General features: G+C 40.4%; 1 protein-coding gene across 3 annotated transcripts in view; it reads right to left on the bottom strand.

The window, feature by feature from the left end:
• Positions 1 to 20,448, bottom strand: part of SUMF1 (sulfatase modifying factor 1) — a 106,177-nt gene extending 85,729 nt beyond the window's left edge. For 2 of the 3 annotated variants that reach the window (XM_025375284.1, XM_025375283.1), the window contains exons 1-3: positions 20,142 to 20,448; positions 6,292 to 6,465; positions 2,993 to 3,067 (exon numbers count right to left, since the gene is read on the bottom strand). In XM_025375284.1, the coding sequence (XP_025231069.1) occupies positions 2,993 to 3,067; positions 6,292 to 6,465; positions 20,142 to 20,411 (519 nt within the window). In that variant the 5' untranslated portion in view covers positions 20,412 to 20,448. The remainder of the gene's footprint in view (positions 1 to 2,992; positions 3,068 to 6,291; positions 6,466 to 20,141) is intronic. The other variant, XM_025375286.1, reaches the window with a different exon arrangement.
• Positions 20,449 to 20,907: the final 459 nt, after the last annotated feature.

Below are 20,907 nucleotides of genomic sequence, written 5' to 3'. Positions count from 1 at the left end.
CAGACATCAGGTGCCTCTTGGGGAAAGAACCCACCAATTATCTGATGTCTTACTGTAGGGTTCATACCTGAGTCTGATGACACTTGGGGATCCAGCTACCAATTTGCAGGAAATACAGAGATCAGAGAGAACAGGTGAACAGCACCATGACAGAGCATTCAGCAAAATCCAGACTGTAGGAAAGTCTCAAGGCTAAATGTCCTAGATTCTTCAACAGATAAATCACTGGACGAAAAACTAGGGGGTAAGGGGAAGCAACGCAATGAAAGGGAAACCTGTAGATTAGAAGAGTCTTAAAAGACACAAATTTCCTTTAAATTGGCAAGATTAAACTTGAGATGTACACCTGGATAATAATAATATAAAGAAATGCAAACAAGTGTCTACTTTGAGAAGCAGGGTAGTGGCTACTTTAAGGACAGAGAGGGGTGATGATTAGGATGTGGCACCTGGATGGGGCTGCTAGGGCAGGCAGAAAAATTCTAATTGTGGACCTAAGGTGAACCAGGTGTGTTCACCTTAGGATAACTCAGTAAGCTGCACATTTGTGTTGTGTTATTTTCTGTATTTGTCTAATTTTACAAAAAAAAAAAAAGATTTTTTTAAAAAAAGGAGAATTTATCTCACTTTTATAACCTGTCATAAATAGAATGCAACAGTTAAAATAATTACATGAAAATAATAACATTAACTAGCTGCGGTAGCCTGAGGACACTTCCAAGCCCTTTTCTATGTTAAAATGGAGAATAACAAGTGTAGTCAAGTGTTAAGGATATGCTAGCACTCAAGAGTCTTTCTTTTTAACTTAATCAAGTCTTGAAAGACACCTAAAAGGAAAGCACTTTCTCACTATGTGATTCAGGGAGATGGGAGGCTTGCCTATCTACCACTCAAAATCATCTTCCCTACTGCTTAAATTTACTTCGTAGGCCAGCTCACATCTTACTCTTCTGGAGACACTGAGTTACAAAAAAAAAAGAGGGCCGGGCGTGGTGGCTCAAGCCTGTAATCCCAGCACTTTGGGAGGCCGAGACGGGCGGATCACGAGGTCGGGAGATCGAGACCATCCTGGCTAACACGGTGAAACCCCGTCTCTACTAAAAAAATACAAAAAACTAGCCGGGCGAGGTGGCGGGCGCCTGTAGTCCCAGCTACTCGGGAGGCTGAGGCAGGAGAATGGCGTGAACCCGGGAGGCGGAGCTTGTAGTGAGCCGAGATCCCGCCACTGCACTCCAGCCTGGGCGACAGAGCGAGACTCCGTCTCAAAAAAAAATAAAAAAAATAAAAAATAAAAATAAAAAAAAAAAGAGGTCTGGTGCAGTGAATGAAGGTAAGTCAGGCCTTATGAGGAGGATGAAGAAAACAAAAACTTTGCTCTCCCTGATCATCAACAGATTTATGTTACTCGTTCAGCCCTTTCTAAATAAGCTTAAAAGGTTTGCTTTTCCATTATAAGCATTTAAGCAAGTGACTGACACTACAACCCAGTGAGAGCTGCTTGTCCTCATCCTAGTTACAAGCACACACACTTCACTATGTACTCAACAGGCACCTTCAGAGCCTAGCAAATGACCCACCTCTGTCTTCACACCTAATGTGTTTGGAGGTTCTCAAGTGACAAGAGGCCCTGTATCTGAAAACCCAAATTACAAATATAAGCACAAACGCCCTCCCTCACCTGAACTCAGTATCTTAAAATGAGGCCCTCTGTCCCAAGTTGCTGGCTCATCAACACTAGCCTAAACTGACCTCAAAGTCCTTTAAAAAAAAAAAGGTGGGGGGGGCAGGTATCAGATTCCATATTAGACTTATAAACTTGTAAGGAGCAAAGCAAGCTGTGAATTCGAATGGAACTCAATCACATTTTTCAAACATTTATCTAAAACACATATTAAAAAGTGGCTCGATTCACCTACATATGATCTGAAAACAAGTCTTGTTTGACCTCACCATTTCCCCCAAGTTTTTCTACGTCAGTTTTAAGAGAAAGAAAACATAAGCCAGGACAGTTTAATTTTTCTTGCACTGATGCTCACAAGAGAGGACAGAGTGAGGCCCACCCATAAAGATGAAGTGCAGACAGGAACTAAAAGGCAACTTGCATTAAAAAGGAAGATAAGGGTTGGATTCCTCTGTCTTCAATGCCTCTAGATTCATCAGCTTCCCTTGAGTGGGCAGACCCCCATTTCCTTCCCTCTCTCACCATCTCCTATCTCTTTTGCATTCTCTACCCTCTTTGTTTTGTGAACCCTCAACTTCCCAGCTTACCCTCACTCCATCCCTTGTTCTTATATTTTCAAGAGACATGTAAGCAAGCAAATACTCAAACATACACAAACCTGCTAAAATGTCTGGAACGAGAATCCCAAGTTCCACTCATCACAAAGGTGCTTGTGGAAGTCTACTCCACCATTTGTTTCCATGATGTCTGAGAAAAACACACTTCATCTGCATCCCCTGGATCCTCCATATGAGAGGGTATACCCCTGCGTGTAAGAACCAGTTCACCATCTCCATTTTTTATGAATATCCAGAACAAAAGGCTCCTTTCTTGAATGCTACTCTGATCCCATGAATTCAAAAATGTTTAAAGAAGCTCTATCTCCACACCAGCACCTGAGGAGATGGAGACTTTAAGAACAGAATTTTAAAATGTTCTCACTGAGCTCTCCATTCTAGAAATGGCTATAAGTAAATGAAACTCAAAAGTGTCTGGAGCCTACTGAGCTCTACCTAGCAATGCAGTGTGTTCCTTGGCACATGAGACAGAAGCTCAAGGCAGACCCAGCACTTCCTCAGATACCGTCTTGTCCCATTTTCCTTAAGATAAGGCGTCCTGGTCCATGGGCCTATTATTTGGGGTCAGGCCTCAGCAGGAGAATGGTTAGGTGTCAGGGGGAGAGGGGGATGACATGTGTGGTTTGGATTTTTCACCCAAACCCTTTTCAATGAGCCTTTGAGAAATACAGGAGCCTATTGAAACATTACTTACTGCCTGTTGAATATTGGTCTTCACTTGCTCACTCAACATGCCTTCAAAGACAAAGGAGTCGCCAAACTTCTCAGCCTATAAGGAAGGTAGGAAATAAAAATCCAGAAAAGGTTGTGGTAATGTGTTTCATGTGTGCCATTTTCTCTCCACACTATTAAAGTTATTCCTCTTGTCCGGTTGAACTTGGGTCTTTCTTATGACTTCCCAGGGGACTCAGAAATGACCTAAAAGTCTCTGGCTTCCTCTTAAAACAAGTTAATGTCACTTACAGAGACCATTTTCGTTTAAGACTCACTTAGCTGATAAGAATGCAGACTGAACAAGATTAGTTTTTGAGAACATGACTGTTCCTGAAGGAAATACATTTCCCCAAGTATTACAAATGACTCTGGGAAATAGTATTCTGTACATGTGAGATTACATAATCAAGTTTTGTCCTTTGTCCTGAATCTAGCTAAATGAAAAAATGGCACTGTTTGCTCATATTCTGACACATTCTAGCTCCACTAAGGGGTCAAATGTGCTTACAAATCTCAACTGGCCAATTCAAGCACCAAATGGAAATCTGTATTTTAACGATTTTATTTAACATTAGTGTCTCAAGTCTTTATCCACCTGATTATTTTTGTTGTATGTAACCCTATTCTGAAAATTAGGTCATTTGTCCCTTGGTAACCATGACTCTCCTCCTACATTTCTGAGTGTTCTTATTCATCTCCTAAAATATGTGGGCTCGTTTCAGCCACTGAAACACTGTTGCTCCCCAGAGCTCTGCCCTTGGCTCTCTGCACTTCTACTACACCAGTGGCTCTCAGGCTTTGTGCAATTGAGATTATGTAATCAGCTGGTTCAAACTATACACTGCTGCTCCCCAACCCCAGAGATTCTGATTCTGGGGCTCTAGGGTGAGGTCAAGGAGTCTGTATGTGTAAATAGCACACAGCTAGTCATTCTAATACAGGTAGCTCAAGAGATACACTTTGAGATACACTGATCGATGCTTGTTGATGGACAACTTCTTTCAACCTCATCAAATTAACTATAGCCAGTACTCCAAATGACTCTCAAATCTCTACCTCTAGTTCTGTCCTGTTCTTACTAGATGAAATTAACTGAGTACCGGATCTTATATTGCAGATCTTACAAGCACCTCCAACTCCTTTTCCGGAGGGGAGGCTACCATCTCTTCTTCACCCCAATCTTCTTCCTGCATTCCCTTGTGACACTGCCATGACTAACTACCTAAGCCATTTATTTATTCAACAAATGTGTATCAAACACCTACCATGTGCCTAGTTTGGGGCTAAATTAGGGGATATAAGGTCAATATCAGATAGCCACGGTCCCTATACTTATTGTGCTTAAGTGTGGGAGCACAGAAAAAATCAAGCAAACAAAGAATGGAAGAAAATAATTATAACTTTACTTCACCTTGTAAGGTAAAGAGTGTCATGAAAAACGTTCTTGAGAAAGTGACACTTAAGATGAGACGACTCAAGAATGAGAAGGAGCCAATCATGCATAAGGGGGATAAGCAAGAGAACTGTGAATTCCAAGCAGAGAGAAAATAAGGACCAAGCTCTTGAGGTGGGAAAGAATGTTGAGTTTTCAAGGAATAGAAACAAAACCAGCAGGGCTAGAACATGGTACACAAGAGGAGTGTGATATAAAGTAAAGCTGGAGAGATGGGAAAAGAAGTCTATAGAGTGCCATTAAAAAAAATAGAGCATATGGTCCAAGGCAGTTCTTGGTCCTTTTTGAGCTCCTTGGCAGTATGGTGAAGCTTAAGAACCCCCTTCTCAGAATAAAACATTTAAATGCATAAAATAAAATCAATAGTATTATGAGGAAAAGTCATTATATCAAAATATTAATAAGCAAATTAGTGCTATAGTATTAAATATGCTCTTCATTAATATATTAAATAAGACCTAGTGGCAGGTCTCATAATTATCATATTTCAAAGTGGGGATGAATGCAGACAATATTTCAAGATCTCTGCAACAACAAAAATATGATTAAAAATGTCTGTGATTTCTACTGGTAACAAAGTCAGAGGTAGTGCTACTACTGCTGTGGTTTGTTGTTTGCATCATAATTGAAGGAAATACTACATTTGGGCTCGAGGGTAGTAAATAACCAGATATATTAGATTGGTGCAAAAGTAATCACGGTCTTTGCCATTAAAAGTAATGACAAAAACCGTAATTACTTTTGTACCAACTTATAACTTTTCCCCATCCATGTTTTCAGATGCCCTAAGTTCTGCTTATTCTATCTAATCTTCATGGAGAACCCTGTTCTTTAGAAGTCTTCTAACTTAAGTAAACTAATGAGGAACCTGAGCTGAGAATATCCTGTGAAACCAAAAGGAAAAGGACTTCTGCTTACTAGAAATGTGTACAAAAAAGGTTTCTAACCACTTTGTATATCTGAGGAAATTCCAAAGAAATGTGACAATGCAAAACCAAATTTGAAAGTTGTTTTACTTTATACATTCACTCTCAAATTATTCACTTAATAATAATTTACAAAAAGACATTTGGGGCCTTAAAGAAAAAAAAAAAGGAACAGGGACTCCACGAACTGAAGACAAGAGTAAAGTTTTTTTGTGAGAGAAAACTAGAAAGCAAATAAAATAAGTGTATTTCAGAAAGTGACATAAACATTCATAGACTAGAAAGCCTTCCTCTTCCTATTCCCATTTAGGACAACATCCACTTTCAGAACCTTGCTTTGTGATTCAGTGATCACCACATAATGTTTGGAACTGCCACAGCACAGTGTGTGTGAGTTGTCAAGGTGTTGGAATAAAACCACAAAAATGAAAAACTGCACTTCTGCATTTATCACTTAAAAAATATGAAATGCTTCTGGAAAAACCAAACTGCGATTTACTGAGAAGAAAAGTGGTCTTACTTTGCATGCCATCTGTTATCTCAAAAAGCCTTAGTGGTCAGTGGTATTCTCTGACACATTAAGCATTAACACAATATAGTGTAATAGTTACAGCATAGGTTCTGAGGTCACACTGGCCAGGCTGGAATCCCAGCTCTACCACCAACTAGCTGTGTGATGTGGGGCAAATCACTTTTCTAATCCTCAGTATGTCACCTGAAAAATAACCGGCCTCATAGAGTTGTTGTGAGAAATCAAGATGAAATATATACAATAAAATGCTTCACACAGTTCTACCACAGAATGTGGTAAAAGTGGTCACTCACTCTTAGCTGCTATTAAAGCATTCTTAAAAGTTCTGGAAAAGAACAGTTTCTCCCTCCTTTCCCCAATCCCATTACCTCTGTCAAATAGCCAGTTGAGTTCACAAACTTCTCAAATTCAGCATTACTGACTTCATAGGCATCCATGTAAAAGGCATCAATAGTAACTCTCCTTGCAGGTGCTTCCCCATCCTGCTTTATCTGAGGATCATCTGTGCCCATTGTAAATACTCCAGCAGGAATGGGGACCATCTACAATGAAAGGTGAAACACAGGAAGTCATGTATCACAACCAAAGTGTACCTGTGTAGGGGTAAAGTTCCTAGCACCCAGTAAGCACTCAATAGTTAGTAAATCTTCGCCACAGTAATAACTGTAAAATTAGGAAAAATCTCTCTATACCCTAAAGAAGGTGAATCACGAGTATCTCAAAAAGAAGTGAAAATTCTGTAGGAAGGTAATCTCCTTAATCAAACCTCTACTGATACAAATCTACACCTGTACTGGAAACAGGTCTGGAATAACAGTCACCAAGCTGCTAATGGCCGGAATGCAGAGGTAGGGAGAATATTCAACTTTCCTTTTCTTTTGAGACAGGTTCTCACTCTTTTGACCAGGCTGGGGTACAATGGCATGATCAGGGCTAACTACAGCATTGACTATTGACTGACTTCCCAGACTCAAGAGATCCCCCCACTTCAGTATCTCAAATAGCTGGAGTACAGACATGTGCCACCATGACCAGCTAATTTTTTTTTTTTTTGAGATGGAGTCTTGCTCTGTTGCCCAGGCTGGAGTGCAGTGGCATGATCATGGCTCACTGCAACCTCCACCTCCTGGGTCCAAGCAATTCTCCTGCCTCAGCCTCCTGAGTAGCTGGGATTACAGGTGCCCACCATCATGCCCAGCTAATTTTTGTATTTTTAGTAGAGACAGGGTTTCACCAAGTTGGCCAGGCTGGTCTTGAACTCCTGACTTCAGGTGATCCACCCGCCTCAGCCTCCCAAAGTGCTACGATTACAGGTGTGAGCCACCGCGCCCAACCTAGCTAATTTTTTTTTAAGCCATGGGGTCTCACTATGTTGCCAAGGTTGGTCTCCAACTCCTGGGCTCAAGTGATCCTCCCACCTCAGCCTTCCAAACTGCTGGGATTATGAGCCATCGTGCCCAGCCCCACTTTTTTCTTTATACATATTTTATTTGCATATGCTTTTATTTCTTTTGAATTATTTTTAAAAGCACATGTAAAAATGCAATCTCTATCTTTAAATAACCACTGCATGAATTTTGGCCTCCAACAATCACGAAAAAGGCTTACCTCACTAAAATAGAAAGTTTTAAAGTTTACTAAGGGGCTATGTGTTGTATAATTCCTTATAAAAACCCTAATTGCAATTACTTTGTTCCTATCTACCATCCCACATGAACTCTAAACTCCAAGGAGACAGCAACTGGGGCTGCCTTATTCACAGCTCTGTTCCCAACACTGAGCACAGGGTCTGAGGATCACACTGAAAATGTTCAGTTAAAAAATGCAGGTCCATGCTCAACATCATGAGTCATTAGGGAAATGCAAATCAAAACTATAATGAGGTTCCACTTCATGATCACTAGCATGGCTATAACAAAAAAGACACAATAACAAGTGTTGATGAGGATGTGAAGAAATTGGAACCCTCATATATAGCTGGTAGGAATGTAAAATAGTTCAGCTGCTTTGGAAAACAGTCTGGCAGTTTCTCAAAAAGCTAAACAAAGAGTTATATGACCCTGCAGTTCTCCTAGGTATATACCCAAGAGAAATAAAAACATATGTCCATGCAAAAACTTGTACGAAAACATTCATAGCAGCATTATTCATAATAGCCAAAAAGCAGAAACAATCCAAATGTCTATCAACTGATGAATAAGTAAACAAAATATGGTATATCTATAAAATGGAATAATATTCAGACATAAAAAGAAATAAGCACTGGTTCATGCTACAGTATGAGTGAACCTTGAAAATACTATACTAAGTGAAAGAATCCAATCACAAAGGGCCACATATTGTATGAATCTATTCATATGAAATGTCCAGAATAGACAAATCCAAAGAGACACAAAGTAGATTAGTGGTTGCTAGAGGGAGGCAGGAATGGGGAATGATTGATAATGGGCATAGGGTTTCTTCTTGAGATGATGAAGTATTCTGGAATTAGGCAGTGATAGTTGTAACACCTCATAACTATACTAAAAACCACTAAATTGTACATGTTAAAAGAGTGTATTGTATGCTATATGAATTCTATCTCAACTTTTTTCAAAAACCACAGGGCTTCAACCATACCATCTGTCAGAAATACACTCTTAACAGACATAATGTCTTATTTTCAAATCATTTGAGTGAGTCAATTAATAGACTCCACAGCAGCTTATTAACTGTCAAGTCCCTCATCTATAAACAAGGGTTCAATATTACAGAATAAAATGGATCATAAGAAACTACTTATAAACAATTATATATCTACAAATTTGATAACCTTGAAAAAAAATGGATAAATTCCTAGAAACATAAAGCCTATCAAGACCAAATCAAGAAGAAGTAGAAAATCTGAAAAGACTGATAACAAATAAGGAAACTGAACAAATAATTTTAAAAATTGGCCAGGCACAGTGGCTTACGCCTGTAATCCCAGGACTTTGGGAGGCTGAAGCAGGTGGATCACCTGAGGTCAAGGGTTTGAGGCCAGCCTGGCCAACATGGCGAAACCCTGTCTCTACTAAAAATACAAAAAAATTAGCCAGGCGTGGTCACACGCGCCTGGAATTCCAGCTACTTGGGAGGCTGAGGCAGGAGAATCACTGGAATCCAGGAGGCAGAGGTTGCAGTGAGCCGAGATTGCACCACTGTACTCCAGCCTGGCGACAAAGTGAGACTCCATCTCAAGTAATAATAATAATAATAATAATAATAGTAATTTTCCATCAAGAAAAGCCCAGAACCAGATGGCTTCATGGCAGAATTCTAATTTAAAGAAGAACTAATACCAATCCTTCTCAAATTCTTCCAAAAAATTGAAGAAGAGGAAACACTTCCAAACTCATTTTATGATACCAGCATTACACTGATACCAAAGCCAGACAAGAATACTACTAGAAGAAAAAATATATATATATATATATACACACACATATATATATACACACAGGCCAATATCCCTAATGAACATAGATGCAAACATTCTAACAAAATACTAGCAAAGTGAATTCAACAGCACATTAAAGGGATCATACGCCAAAATTAAGTGGGGTTTATCCCTAGGATCAAAGGGTAGTTCAACATATGCAAACCTACACATGTGATATGCCACGTTAGCAGAATGAAGGGCAAAACCAAACGTTCACCTCAATATATGCAGAAAGACATTGGCGAAATTCAACATCTTTTCAAGATAAAAACTCTTGACAAGTTAGGCATTGAAGGAATGTACCTTAATATAAGCCATATATGAAAAGCCCACAGCTAACACTATACTCAATGGGGAAAAATTGAAAGCTTTTCCTCTTAGATTCAGAACAAGCCAAGGATGCATACTCTTGCCACTTCTATTCCATATAATACCGGAAGTCCTAGACAGAGCAATCAGGCAAGAGAAAGAAAGAAACAGCATCCAAGCTGGAAACAAAGACGTTATATTGTCCCTGATTGTAGATGCCATGATTGATTTTTTTTGAGACGGAGGCTCACTTACTGTCTACCAGACTGGAGTACAGTGGCGCGATCTCAGCTCACCGCAAGCTCCGCCTCCTAGACTCATGCCATTCTCCTGCCTCAGCCTCCCGAGTAGCTAGGACTACAGGCACCTGCCACCACTCCCGGCTAATCTTTTTTTTATTATTATTATTTGTATTTTTAGTAGCGACAGGGTTTCACTGTGTTAGCCAGGATGGTTTCGATCTCCTGACCTCATGATCCGCCCTCCTCGGCCTCCCAAAGTGCTGGGATTACAGGCGTGAGCCACCGCGCCCGGCCAGCATGATCTTACATACAGAAACCTAATGGCTCCACCAAAAAACTGTCAGAACTGATATATGAATTGAGCAAAGTTGCAGGGCACAAAAATCAATATGTAAAAATCTGCAACATTTCTTTTTTTTTTTTTTTTTTGAGACGGTGTCTCTCTCTGTTGGCCAGGCTTGAGTGCAATGGCGTGACCTCAGCTCATTGCAACCTCCACCTCCCGGATTCAAGTGATTCTCCTGCCTCAGCCTCCCGAGTAGCTGGGATTACAGGTGCCTGCCACCACGCCCAGCTAATTTTTGTGGTTTTTTTAGAGACGGCGTTTCACCAAGTTGGCCAGGCTGGTTTCGAACTCCTGACCTCAGGTGATCCACCCGCCTTGGCCTCCCAAAGTGCTGGGATTACAGGCATGAGCCACTGTGCTCAGCCAGCATTTCTTTAAACTAGTGATGAACTATCTGAAAAAGATATTAAGAAATTAATCCCAGGCGGGGTGCGGTGGCTCACGCTTGTAATCCCAGCACTTTGGGAGGCCGAGGCAGGCTGATCACTTGAGGTCAGGAGTTCGAGACCAGCCTGACCAAAGTGGAGAAACCCCGTCTCTACTAAAAACACAAAATTAGCTGGGCATGGTGGTGCATGCCTGTAACCCCAGCTACTTGGGAGGCTGAGGCAGGAGAACTGCTTGAACTCGGGAGGCAAAGGTTACAGTGAGCCAAGATCGTGCCACTGCACTCCAGCCTGGGCAACAAGAGTGAAACTCCGTCTCAAAAAAAAAAAAAAAAAGAAAAAAGAAAAAGAAATTAATCCCATTCACAGTAGCATCAAAAAAAAAAAAAAAAAAAAGACACTTAGTAGTAAATTTAACCAAAGAAGTGAAAGACCTATATATTGTAAATTATAAAACATTGATGAAAAAAATAGTATAAAAAGACAAATAAATGGAAAGGCATCCTATGTTCATGGATTAAATGAATTAATAGTAAAATGTCCATAGTACCCAAAGCAATCCACAGATTCAATGTAATTCCTATCAAAATTCCAAAGTCATTTTTCAAGGAAATAGGAAAAAAAATCCTAAAATTTGTATAGACCCACAAAAGACCCCAAAGAGCCAAAGCAATTTTGAACAAGAAGAACAAAGGTGGAGTACCACACTAGCTGACTTCAAAATAAATACAAACCTAATCAAATGGCATGGTACTGGCATAAAAGCTAACACAAAAACCAATGGAACAGGATAGACAGCTCAGAAATAAACTCATGCATTTACCATCAATTGATTTTCAACAAAGGCACCAAGAACATGCAATGGAGAAAGGACAATCTTTCAATAAATGGTATTAGGAAAACTGAATATCCACATGTAGAAGAATGAAATTAGACCCTTATCTCATAGCATATACAAAAATCAACTCAAACTATATTAAAGACTTAAATGTACGGTCTGAAACCGTAAAACTACTAGAAGAAAACATTGGGAAAAGAAGCTCCATGAGACAGGCCTGGCAAAGACTTCTCGGACTTGACCCCGAAAGCACAGGCAACAAAAGCAAAAATAAACAAATCGGATTGCATCAAACCAAAAGGCTCCTGTATGACAAAGGAAACAACAGAGTGAAGAGATGAGTGAAAATCTTTGCAAACCATGTATCTTATATGGAGTTAATATTCAAAATACATAAGGAATTCAACTAAATAGCAAGAAAACAAAGAACTCAATTTTAAAATGAGCAAAGGACCCGAAGAGACATTGCTCAAAAGACATACAAATGGCTAACAAATATAAGAAAAAATGCTCATCACAACTAATCACCAGGAAAACACAAATTAAAACTACAATGGGCTATCTCCTCACACTTGTTAGAATGTCTATCATCAAAAAAATGAAAGATGACAAGTGCTGGAGAAGGTGTAGAGAAAAAGGAACCCTTGGGCAGTTGGTGCGAATGTAAATACAGTGATTATGGAAAACAATATGGAGGTTCCTCAGAAATTTGCAAACAGAATTACCATATGATTCAGGTATCCCACTTCTGGGTATATGGCCAAAGGAAATAAAACCAGTATGCTCAAAAAATATCTACAGTCCCATATTCATGGCAACATTATTCACAATAGCTAAGATACAGAAGCAACCTAGGTGTCCCTTATCAGATAAATGGATAAAGAAAATGATATATATATATATGCATATACATATATTTGATTTATACATTTTAGCCTTAAGAAGAAGAAAACTTGGCCAGGCGCGGTGGCTCACACCTGTAATCCCAGCACTTTGGGAGGCCAAGGCAGTTGGATCACGAGGTCAGGAGATTGAGACCATCCTGGTTAACACAGTGAAACCTCATTTCCACTAAAAATACAAAAAATTAGCCGGGCATGGTGGCAGGCACCTGTAATCCCAACTACTCAGGAGGCTGAGGCAGGAGAATGGCATGCACCCAGGAGGCAGAGCTTTCAGTGAGCAGAGATTGCGCCACTGCACTCCAGCCTGGGTAACAGAGTGAGACTCCATCTCAAAAAAAAAAAAAAAAAAGAAGAAAACTCTGTCATTTATGACAGCATGGATGAACCTCGCGGCCGGTATGCTACGTGAAATGCGCCAAGCACAAAATTGCAAATACCTTGATGATCTCATTCAAATGTGGAATCTAAAAAAGTTGAACTAATTGAAGTAGAGTGGTGGTTATCAGAGGCTAGGGGAGTGGGGAAGATGGGAAAAAGAAAGATGTTGATCAAACAGTACAAAATTTCAGTTAGATAGAAGAAATAAGCTTTAGTGATGTATTGCACAGAGTGGCGACTATAATAAATAATGCATTATATATTTCACAATTATTAAAAAATAGATTTTAAATGTTTTCACCACACACAAAAAATATAAGTATGTGAGCTGATGGATTTGTTAATTAGCTTGACTCATTCCACAATGTAAACATATATCAAAACATCACAATGTACCCCACAAATTATTATATAATTATTTGTCGATTAAAAATAAAATTTTAAAAAACAAGGGCTCAAATTAGAAAAGGAAAAAAAGAAGTCAAGGAGAGACGACTAGCTGGAAAAAAAGAGTTGCTTAGCAATAAGGGCAGAAGCATTAGAAAAATAACATCAGAAGAAACAAATTAGGAATCCACAATTATTGATTCTACTTTCTATTTCTACTGACTTTCCTTGTTAGTGGTTGCTTTGATTCTATGCATGCATTTCCCAATAAAAATGGTGCTGTTTTCATCTATGATAAATCAGTAATAAATGTGTTTTTGTTTGTCCAATGTATTACTGCTATCCCAAGAAATCAACCTTGACTACTCGCATCCCCTACTCCCAACATTACACAGGCCACCTAGTCTCACTCGATCTCCTAAGTATGTATCTCTCTAATCTCTCTCTTTTCTATCCCCAGATAACTGCAGAAGCCTTGTAATTGGTGTTCCTGTCTTCAGTCCCCTTTCACATCCCCACTTGCTTCCAAGTCATCTCTTTCCCATTCAATAATTCATTCAACAAATATTTAAGCCCCTACTAATCCTTCTAAAAATGTTAGTCTACTGTACCCAACACAATTTTCCAACAGAAAAGGGTTGGAAAAAACCTGAATGTCCATCAATAGTAGGCTCATTTTAAGTAAATTGTGGGCCTTCGATAAAATGGAAAATTAAGCAGCCATAAGGAAAGAAAAAAGAAGAGGGGGATATCAAAGGAAGCTTTTGATGTATTGATATGGAAAGATCTCACTATGATGAGCTACATGAACAAAGCAAGGTGCACAAATGGTAAGTAAGGTATGCTGTCATTAGCGTGAAAGCAGGTTGAGGTACATAGGTTCACATATTTTTGTATTTACTTATATTTGCAGAACATAGCTCTGAGGAAATATACAAGAAATGCATGCAGTGGTTGTCTGAGGGGAAGGTTATTGGGTAAATGAGAAATTGTTCACTATATACTTTTCTATATGTTTTTAAATTTTTAAACCACGTAAATGTACTTCCTGTTTAAAAAAAAAAAAAGTGTCAATCTGACCATACTACTTTCCTACTTAAAATTGTCAGGAATTCCTATCACCTTTCAGAATAACATATATAAACATCAGAGCTCATCTCTCACACTTTCTCTTGCCCTGTGTTTCACCTGCATTTTCATAAACTACTTTGTCTCTTTGTAAATATTATCATGGTTCAAGGATCACCTCCTCCAGGAGGCCTTTCCTGCCTGCAGAAAAGAAAAAAAATATATATATATATATATATTTTTTCTTTTAAGAGATGGAGTCCTACTCTGTCACCCCATGCTGGAGTGCAGAGGCATGACCACAGCTCACAGCACCCTCGATCTCCTGAGCTCAAGCAAGTATCCCACCTCAGCCTCTATGCAGCTGGGACTACAGGTGAACACCAACACACCCAGCTAATTTTTTTTAGTAGACACAAGGTCTTGTTATGTGCCCAGGCTGGTCTTCAACTTGAGTTCAAGTGATACTCCTGCCTCAGCCTCCCAAAGTGCTGGGCTTACAGGCATGAGCCACCACACCTCACCCAAAGTATCTTAATTCTGTGTTTTCATCTTCCCTAGAACTTAGGCTCTTTGGGGACCAGAAATGAATCTTTCATTTCTATATCCCCAGTGCCTAGCATGGTGCATGGTCCATAGTAGACACAAAAAATCTTTACTAACTGAATGAGGTCACATGACTGTAATCAGCAATTTATCATTTGAATTATGCATAATTATAAAAATGCTATTTAATTTTTAATAGTTCTAGACATGCATAACATGTCAACATCACAGTGAAACCTGTTTCACAGATGCAGGTCAAGGACTGAACTAAGTTTGTCCATTATTCTCACTATAAGTGCTGGGACACAAGATAGCGCAGTCCTAAGAGGAGAAAATCAGAGCATCAAGTGTCTCACTCGGTAGGATCCTAAGCCACATAAAAAGGACCATTTTAGTCAACTCTTCATTGAAGGTCCAAATTCAAAGAATCCATATCTCCTCCAATCTGAAGGTGAGATAAACCCCTCCCGCCACACCACAGCTTCTGCCACTGCCACTCAAACCAGAAGTGTAAGTGAAGTCAAGAATGACTCTATTATTCATTGGAATAACAGAACAATATGTGGGCTACACACTTAGGCCACGTACAGTGGGCACCGCTATTTTGGTCCATCCAGCACCCACTCCCTCTACTTGTAAAATACTGAAGTTCCTTTCCAAAACCATTTCTTAAGCTTTCTAAGTGGCCCAGGGGTACTGGATAACTCTATCCTACTTCCCACCACCCACCAAGCCTGGCCAACCATAGCATTCTTTTGATCACAGAGATGTAATTAGGGATAGGCCCAAGACCCAATCAAAGTTCATCTTTGAACTTTTGCTGGAGCTACCAGGAAAGAACTTTTTCTCTTCTCGTTATCTTATCAGTAGGAGAAGGGACATTACCTGACAATGGAGCAGAAGAGCCAAGAGATAGCCAAAGAGAAAGGCCTTGGAGATGCTGCCTGAGGCCCTGTATCCAGGTGTGACTGGGGCCATATTTACTCTTGAACTTCCCAACTAGGAGAGCTATAAATGTCCCCTCCAGTTTTTTCTTGCTTAAGCCAGTCTTGTCTTTTTTTCACTTGCTAGTAAGTGATTTTTGTCTTGTACACAAAGATGAAATAAGATCATACATAACTTTTTTGTGTAACTTCTCCTTTTCCTTCTTTCCTCTCCTCAGCCCTAACATTAAAAGCTAAAGGCTCTTGTTCTGAGTCCCTTCTAATAAAATAAAAATAAAATAAAATAAAATAAAATAAGCTAAAGGCTCATGAGAAAGCTGGGTGAATAAGAGAAGTATGCTCTCTGGATCTGTCCACAAGCCCCTGCCTTATCTATCTATACAGGGCTTATCTATCTATACCATTCTGTCACCCTCCTGCCTCTACAAACAGACACTAATCATAGATGAAATGACATTCAAAGTTTCTTGCAGTTCTGAGCTATATGATTCCATTAAGCTGCAGTTGCCTCACTGTAAAGTGGGAGACGATCTCTCTCACAGGATTCTCAGGAGGATGAATAGAGCAAAAGAATACTTTACAAATGTTTCTTGAAAAAGTATGTGACCTTCTTTATTCCCAAGGCAGTTTCTCAATATTGTATCCACCATAAAAGGAAACAGGTCATTCAAGAAATTATTACAGAATGCCTAAAATGTACAAGGCACGTGGAAGATATAGAGATTAAAACATCTAAAAATGCTTCCAATGTAGAATATCAGACAACTACAAAACTAGCACTACATTAGGGCCGGGCAAGCGATCGAGACCATCCTGGCCAACATGGTAAAACCCCATCTCAACTAAAAATACAAAAATTTGCCAGGCGTGGTGGTGGATGCCTGTAGTCCCAGCTACTTGGGAGGCTGAGGCAGGAGAATCACTTGAACCCAGGAGGCAGAGGTTGCGGTGAGCCGAGATTGCGCCACTGCACTCCAGCTTGGGCGACAGAGCAAGACTCCATCTCAAAAACAAAACAAAACATAAACAAAAACAAACAAAAAAAACACTAGCACTATATTAAAGAAAATATACAAGCTGTCATCAAACAACAACAAAATAAGCTATGGGAACTGAGAGGATAGAAAAACCACTTCTTTGTAGGAGGTGGAAAGGTTTCATGGAAGAGACGACATTCGATTGTGCCTGGATGCCCAGGGAAGCATTACCAGACAGAAAACTCCTCAGACAGGAAATCAAGACTGACTTTATCCACAAGTACAGACATGCCACCTACAATCTTAGCATCCGATGATCCTAAATGCCTTTCAAATAACTCTTCTAAAAGATAAAAGCAGACTAAAACATTTTGCTTCCTTGTTACACAATCATAAGCCGTGCAGAAAACTGTTAAGATAATTTTCTCAATGAGAATTGTATTTTTATAGCCAGAGGGAATACACATCAAATTTTTAAATGTCTATATTGTTTCCCAGACAATTCTAATCGCCATAACTTTTCAGTGAAACTGAAAATTTCTTGAGGACAAAGCCCAGTGTTATTTCTCTGTGTCCCTCACCTTGCCACACATTCATTGTATGAATATAGAAAAACAAAAAAAGACTTACCGAAAAAGTGTTACATTAAAAAGTGCGAACAGGTCACTCCCAGATCTTAAATCACTTATGTTTCCCAGCACACACCATGCATTTCCACAGTGTGCCATGTGTTGATACTATTCTCCTTCTTGGAATGTCCTTGAATCCGAAATTCCATTCCCAGCTCCTAAAAATATTTCCTACAAGGCCTAGCTCAAATGTGACCTTTTCTTTGAGGCACTACTTGACTTGTTCATGAAGAATGAATTCTTTCCTCCTCTCCAGGTACTCTGGACATATTCCTCCTATAGTATTCTCACTACAGAAAAATGATGCTTACGTGTGTGTGTGTGTGTGTGTGTGTGTGAGAGAGAGAGAGAGAGAGAGAGAGAGAGAGAGAGAGAGAGAGAAACACCTACCAGAGTGTAAATGCCATGTGGGTAGTGTATGGGTCTTTTTCTGTATGCCCAGCACATAGGATGAATCTTATATAACAAGTGTTATACAGTAATGTACCAAATAAACATTTGTTGAATTAAACCAAATAAACAGAAAACAAAGGAAAAAAAAAAAAAAGCAGAACCACCACTATGATCATTTACTTCTCCTGAAATATTGGAGTTCCTGAACTAAGACATTTGCAACAAGACTACTTCAGGTTCAGTCATTAGGTTGTGCCCTTGAAGGTTTAAAGGTATATTCTCATCAACCACTAATTTGTTAATAAATTGAGATGCCCCTAAGCAGTGTAGAAAGCAGACTATAAGAACTGGCCAAAGATGACCCATATAGCATCAATGAAGACACAAAACCACTCTATAGGGATGAAAAATGTACATCTTGTAAACATAATCCAAAAGATTCTAGCATCCACATCCATTCTGGAACCCATAGGAAAACAGAATGTTTAAAAATGAGAAATGTTCAGGGCTTGCCAGAGGAATCTAGACAAAATTATGAGACAGACCAATGCATATATGCAAATGAGATGGCTCCCTATTAAAAAATAGATAAACAGATGTAAGGATTTCTCCTTAGAAAGAGGGAGAGATTGGCCGGGGGCGGTGGCACACGTCTGTAATCCCAGCACTTTGGGAGGCCGAGGCGGGCGGATCACGAGGTCAGGAGATTGAGACTATCCAGGCCAACATGGTGAAACCCCATCTCTATTAAAAATACAAAAATTAGCTGGGCATGGTTGCTTGTGCCTGTAATCCCAGCTACTTGGGAGGCTGAGGCAGGAAGCAGAATCGTTTGAACCCAGGAGGTGGAGACTGCAGTGAGCGGAGATGGCGCCACTGCACTCCAGCCTGGCAACACAGCGAGACTCCTTCTGAAAAAAAAAAAGAAAGAAAGAAAGAGGGAGAGATTGATTATCAATTATCGGCAAGTTAGAGAGGAATTAAAATCAAGTATGGCCAATACACACTAAAACAGTAATCAGGAGTCTTCAACACACAGAAGATACACAATGCTGCAGGGCATGCTCTAAGGGGTAACAGAAAAAAAATTAAAGACCAAAAATTATACAGGATGGAAAAACAATAAGAAGCCCATGTATCAACCTCCTACACTCTACACCTGAGAGACTAAATCATGGTCCTGACCCTATCACCCTCACAGTCCAACTGGGGAGAGACATCAGCAGAAAAACATCTTTAATAATTGTTATGTCAGAGTAAACACATACTACTGAGGCAGGATATGGAAATACTGAAGGAGAGAGAAAGAGAGGCGGTCAAGTAAAACCTGCTGTGGATGTTACCTCTCACCTAAGCCCTAAATATTAGTCAGGATTAACCCAAAGAAAAGAAAAATGGAATGGGAAAAGGATAGGGTCCGCTAAGTAAACAAGAAGGAGCACTAGTTTAAGAGTCAGAACACCTGACTTCTAGTTCCATAAATTGTTTCGACAACACACCAACATGCAAAATACCGGGCAGACAGAATGAAGTAATAGTTTTTTGTTTTTTCTTTTTTTTTTCCCGAGACGGAGTCTTGCTCTGTCGCCCAGGCTGGAGTGCAGTGGCACGATCTCGGCTCACTGCAACCTCTGCCTCCCAGGTTCAAGCAATTATCCTGCCTCAGCCTCCTGAGTAGCTGGGATGACAGGCGCCCGCCACCACGTCCAGCTAATTTTTGTATTTTTAGTAGAGACGTGGTTTCATCATGTTGGCCAGGCTGGTCTCGAACCCCTGACCTCGTGATCCGCCCGCCTCGGCCTCCCAAAGTGCTGGGATTACAGGCATGTGAGCCACCGCGCCCGGTCAGTAAGTTATTTATATATCCTGGCACCTAACACATAGAGGCGCTAAGCAAGACACAGATAAATAATAGTAATAAAACAACTACAGTTTGCTTAGTCCTTCCTATGTGCTAAAGTGCTAAGAATAGCAGGCTAAACAATACAAGCCCTTGTCCTCAAGCAGAGTGTACTCGAGGAGACTACAGATAAGTATACAACCCTGTTGAAGATACTGAGACCCAGGATCCTAATTTATTCCGTTAATAAGAGAGGAAATGGTGATTTAAACCATAATTTGATTGACTTAAAATTCTGAGACCCTCATCAAGAGAACGGGTTGGAGGGAGGAAGAAATAGGGGGTAAAGAAGTAACAATAATCCTCAAACCAAACTCCCTAATGGTCAATTAAACGGAGTCTTCCGGTGAGGCACAGAGGAAGAACTCCTCATATGGGATCAGCAGGTGCTCGATTTGGGGTGTGGTTATAACCTTTACTTCCCTTCCTACTAGTCCCTTGCTTTGCCTACTCCAACCCGGTCCAGTAACCCAGCAGCCCCCACCCGCCTTGGAGGAATCGATGGAGCACCTTTGAGTGCGCGAGCGGCCGCTCTCCGGGTACGGAGCCCGGAGCGTTAGCCTCCCGCGAGTATCGGTGAGCGGCTCCCGAACTGCCATGGACGCCAGGCCGCTGGGGCGTGCCGCAGCCGCAAGAACCCGCAAGGGACCCCGCGACCGCACTGGTCCCGGCCTCCTCGCTCCCTGCCGCTCCACACAGCAGCGAGAGCAGCAGCAGCAAGAGGACGCGACCCGACTCAGGGTAGCGTCCACAAACCAGCCCTAGCGCGGGCGCAGCCATGTTGTCCCGCGAGCCATGTGACCCGGTGGGTCACGTGGCTGAGCCCTCCTTAAAGGGGCAGAATTTTGAGATGACACGAAGTGGCCAGGAGAGTTGTTCTTCACTTTTAATTAGGTTCTTTTTTGGCGCTCCTGCTTGCCTGTGCTGACGTCAAAACGCAGCAAAACACAAAACTCAAGGCCTTCCACAGACCGTGCACCCCTTTATGATTTCTTGGTTGAAAAATGACAATCAAATTTGTTGGGCATTTGCTAAGTGCCAGAGTACTATGCTAAGCACTTCACTTTTTAAAATCTCATTTCATCCTCACAAAGACCCTGTAATATTGTGTTCACAGAACAGTGAAGTGACTTGCCCAACATCATGACATAAATATCAAAAGCAAGATTTAAATGCAGGTTAAACCCTGAGTTTTAACCATTATCTTGTACTGCAGACAATTAAATAAGTTCCTCCTAACAAGAAATAGAGAGGAAGATGAACATGTGTAAGGATA

This window comes from Theropithecus gelada, chromosome 2, assembly GCF_003255815.1.
Source record: "Theropithecus gelada isolate Dixy chromosome 2, Tgel_1.0, whole genome shotgun sequence".
Classification (NCBI taxonomy): Eukaryota; Metazoa; Chordata; class Mammalia; order Primates; family Cercopithecidae; genus Theropithecus; species Theropithecus gelada.
Note: the sequence above shows the minus strand (reverse complement) of the source record. Positions and strands in the feature narration are given on the sequence as shown.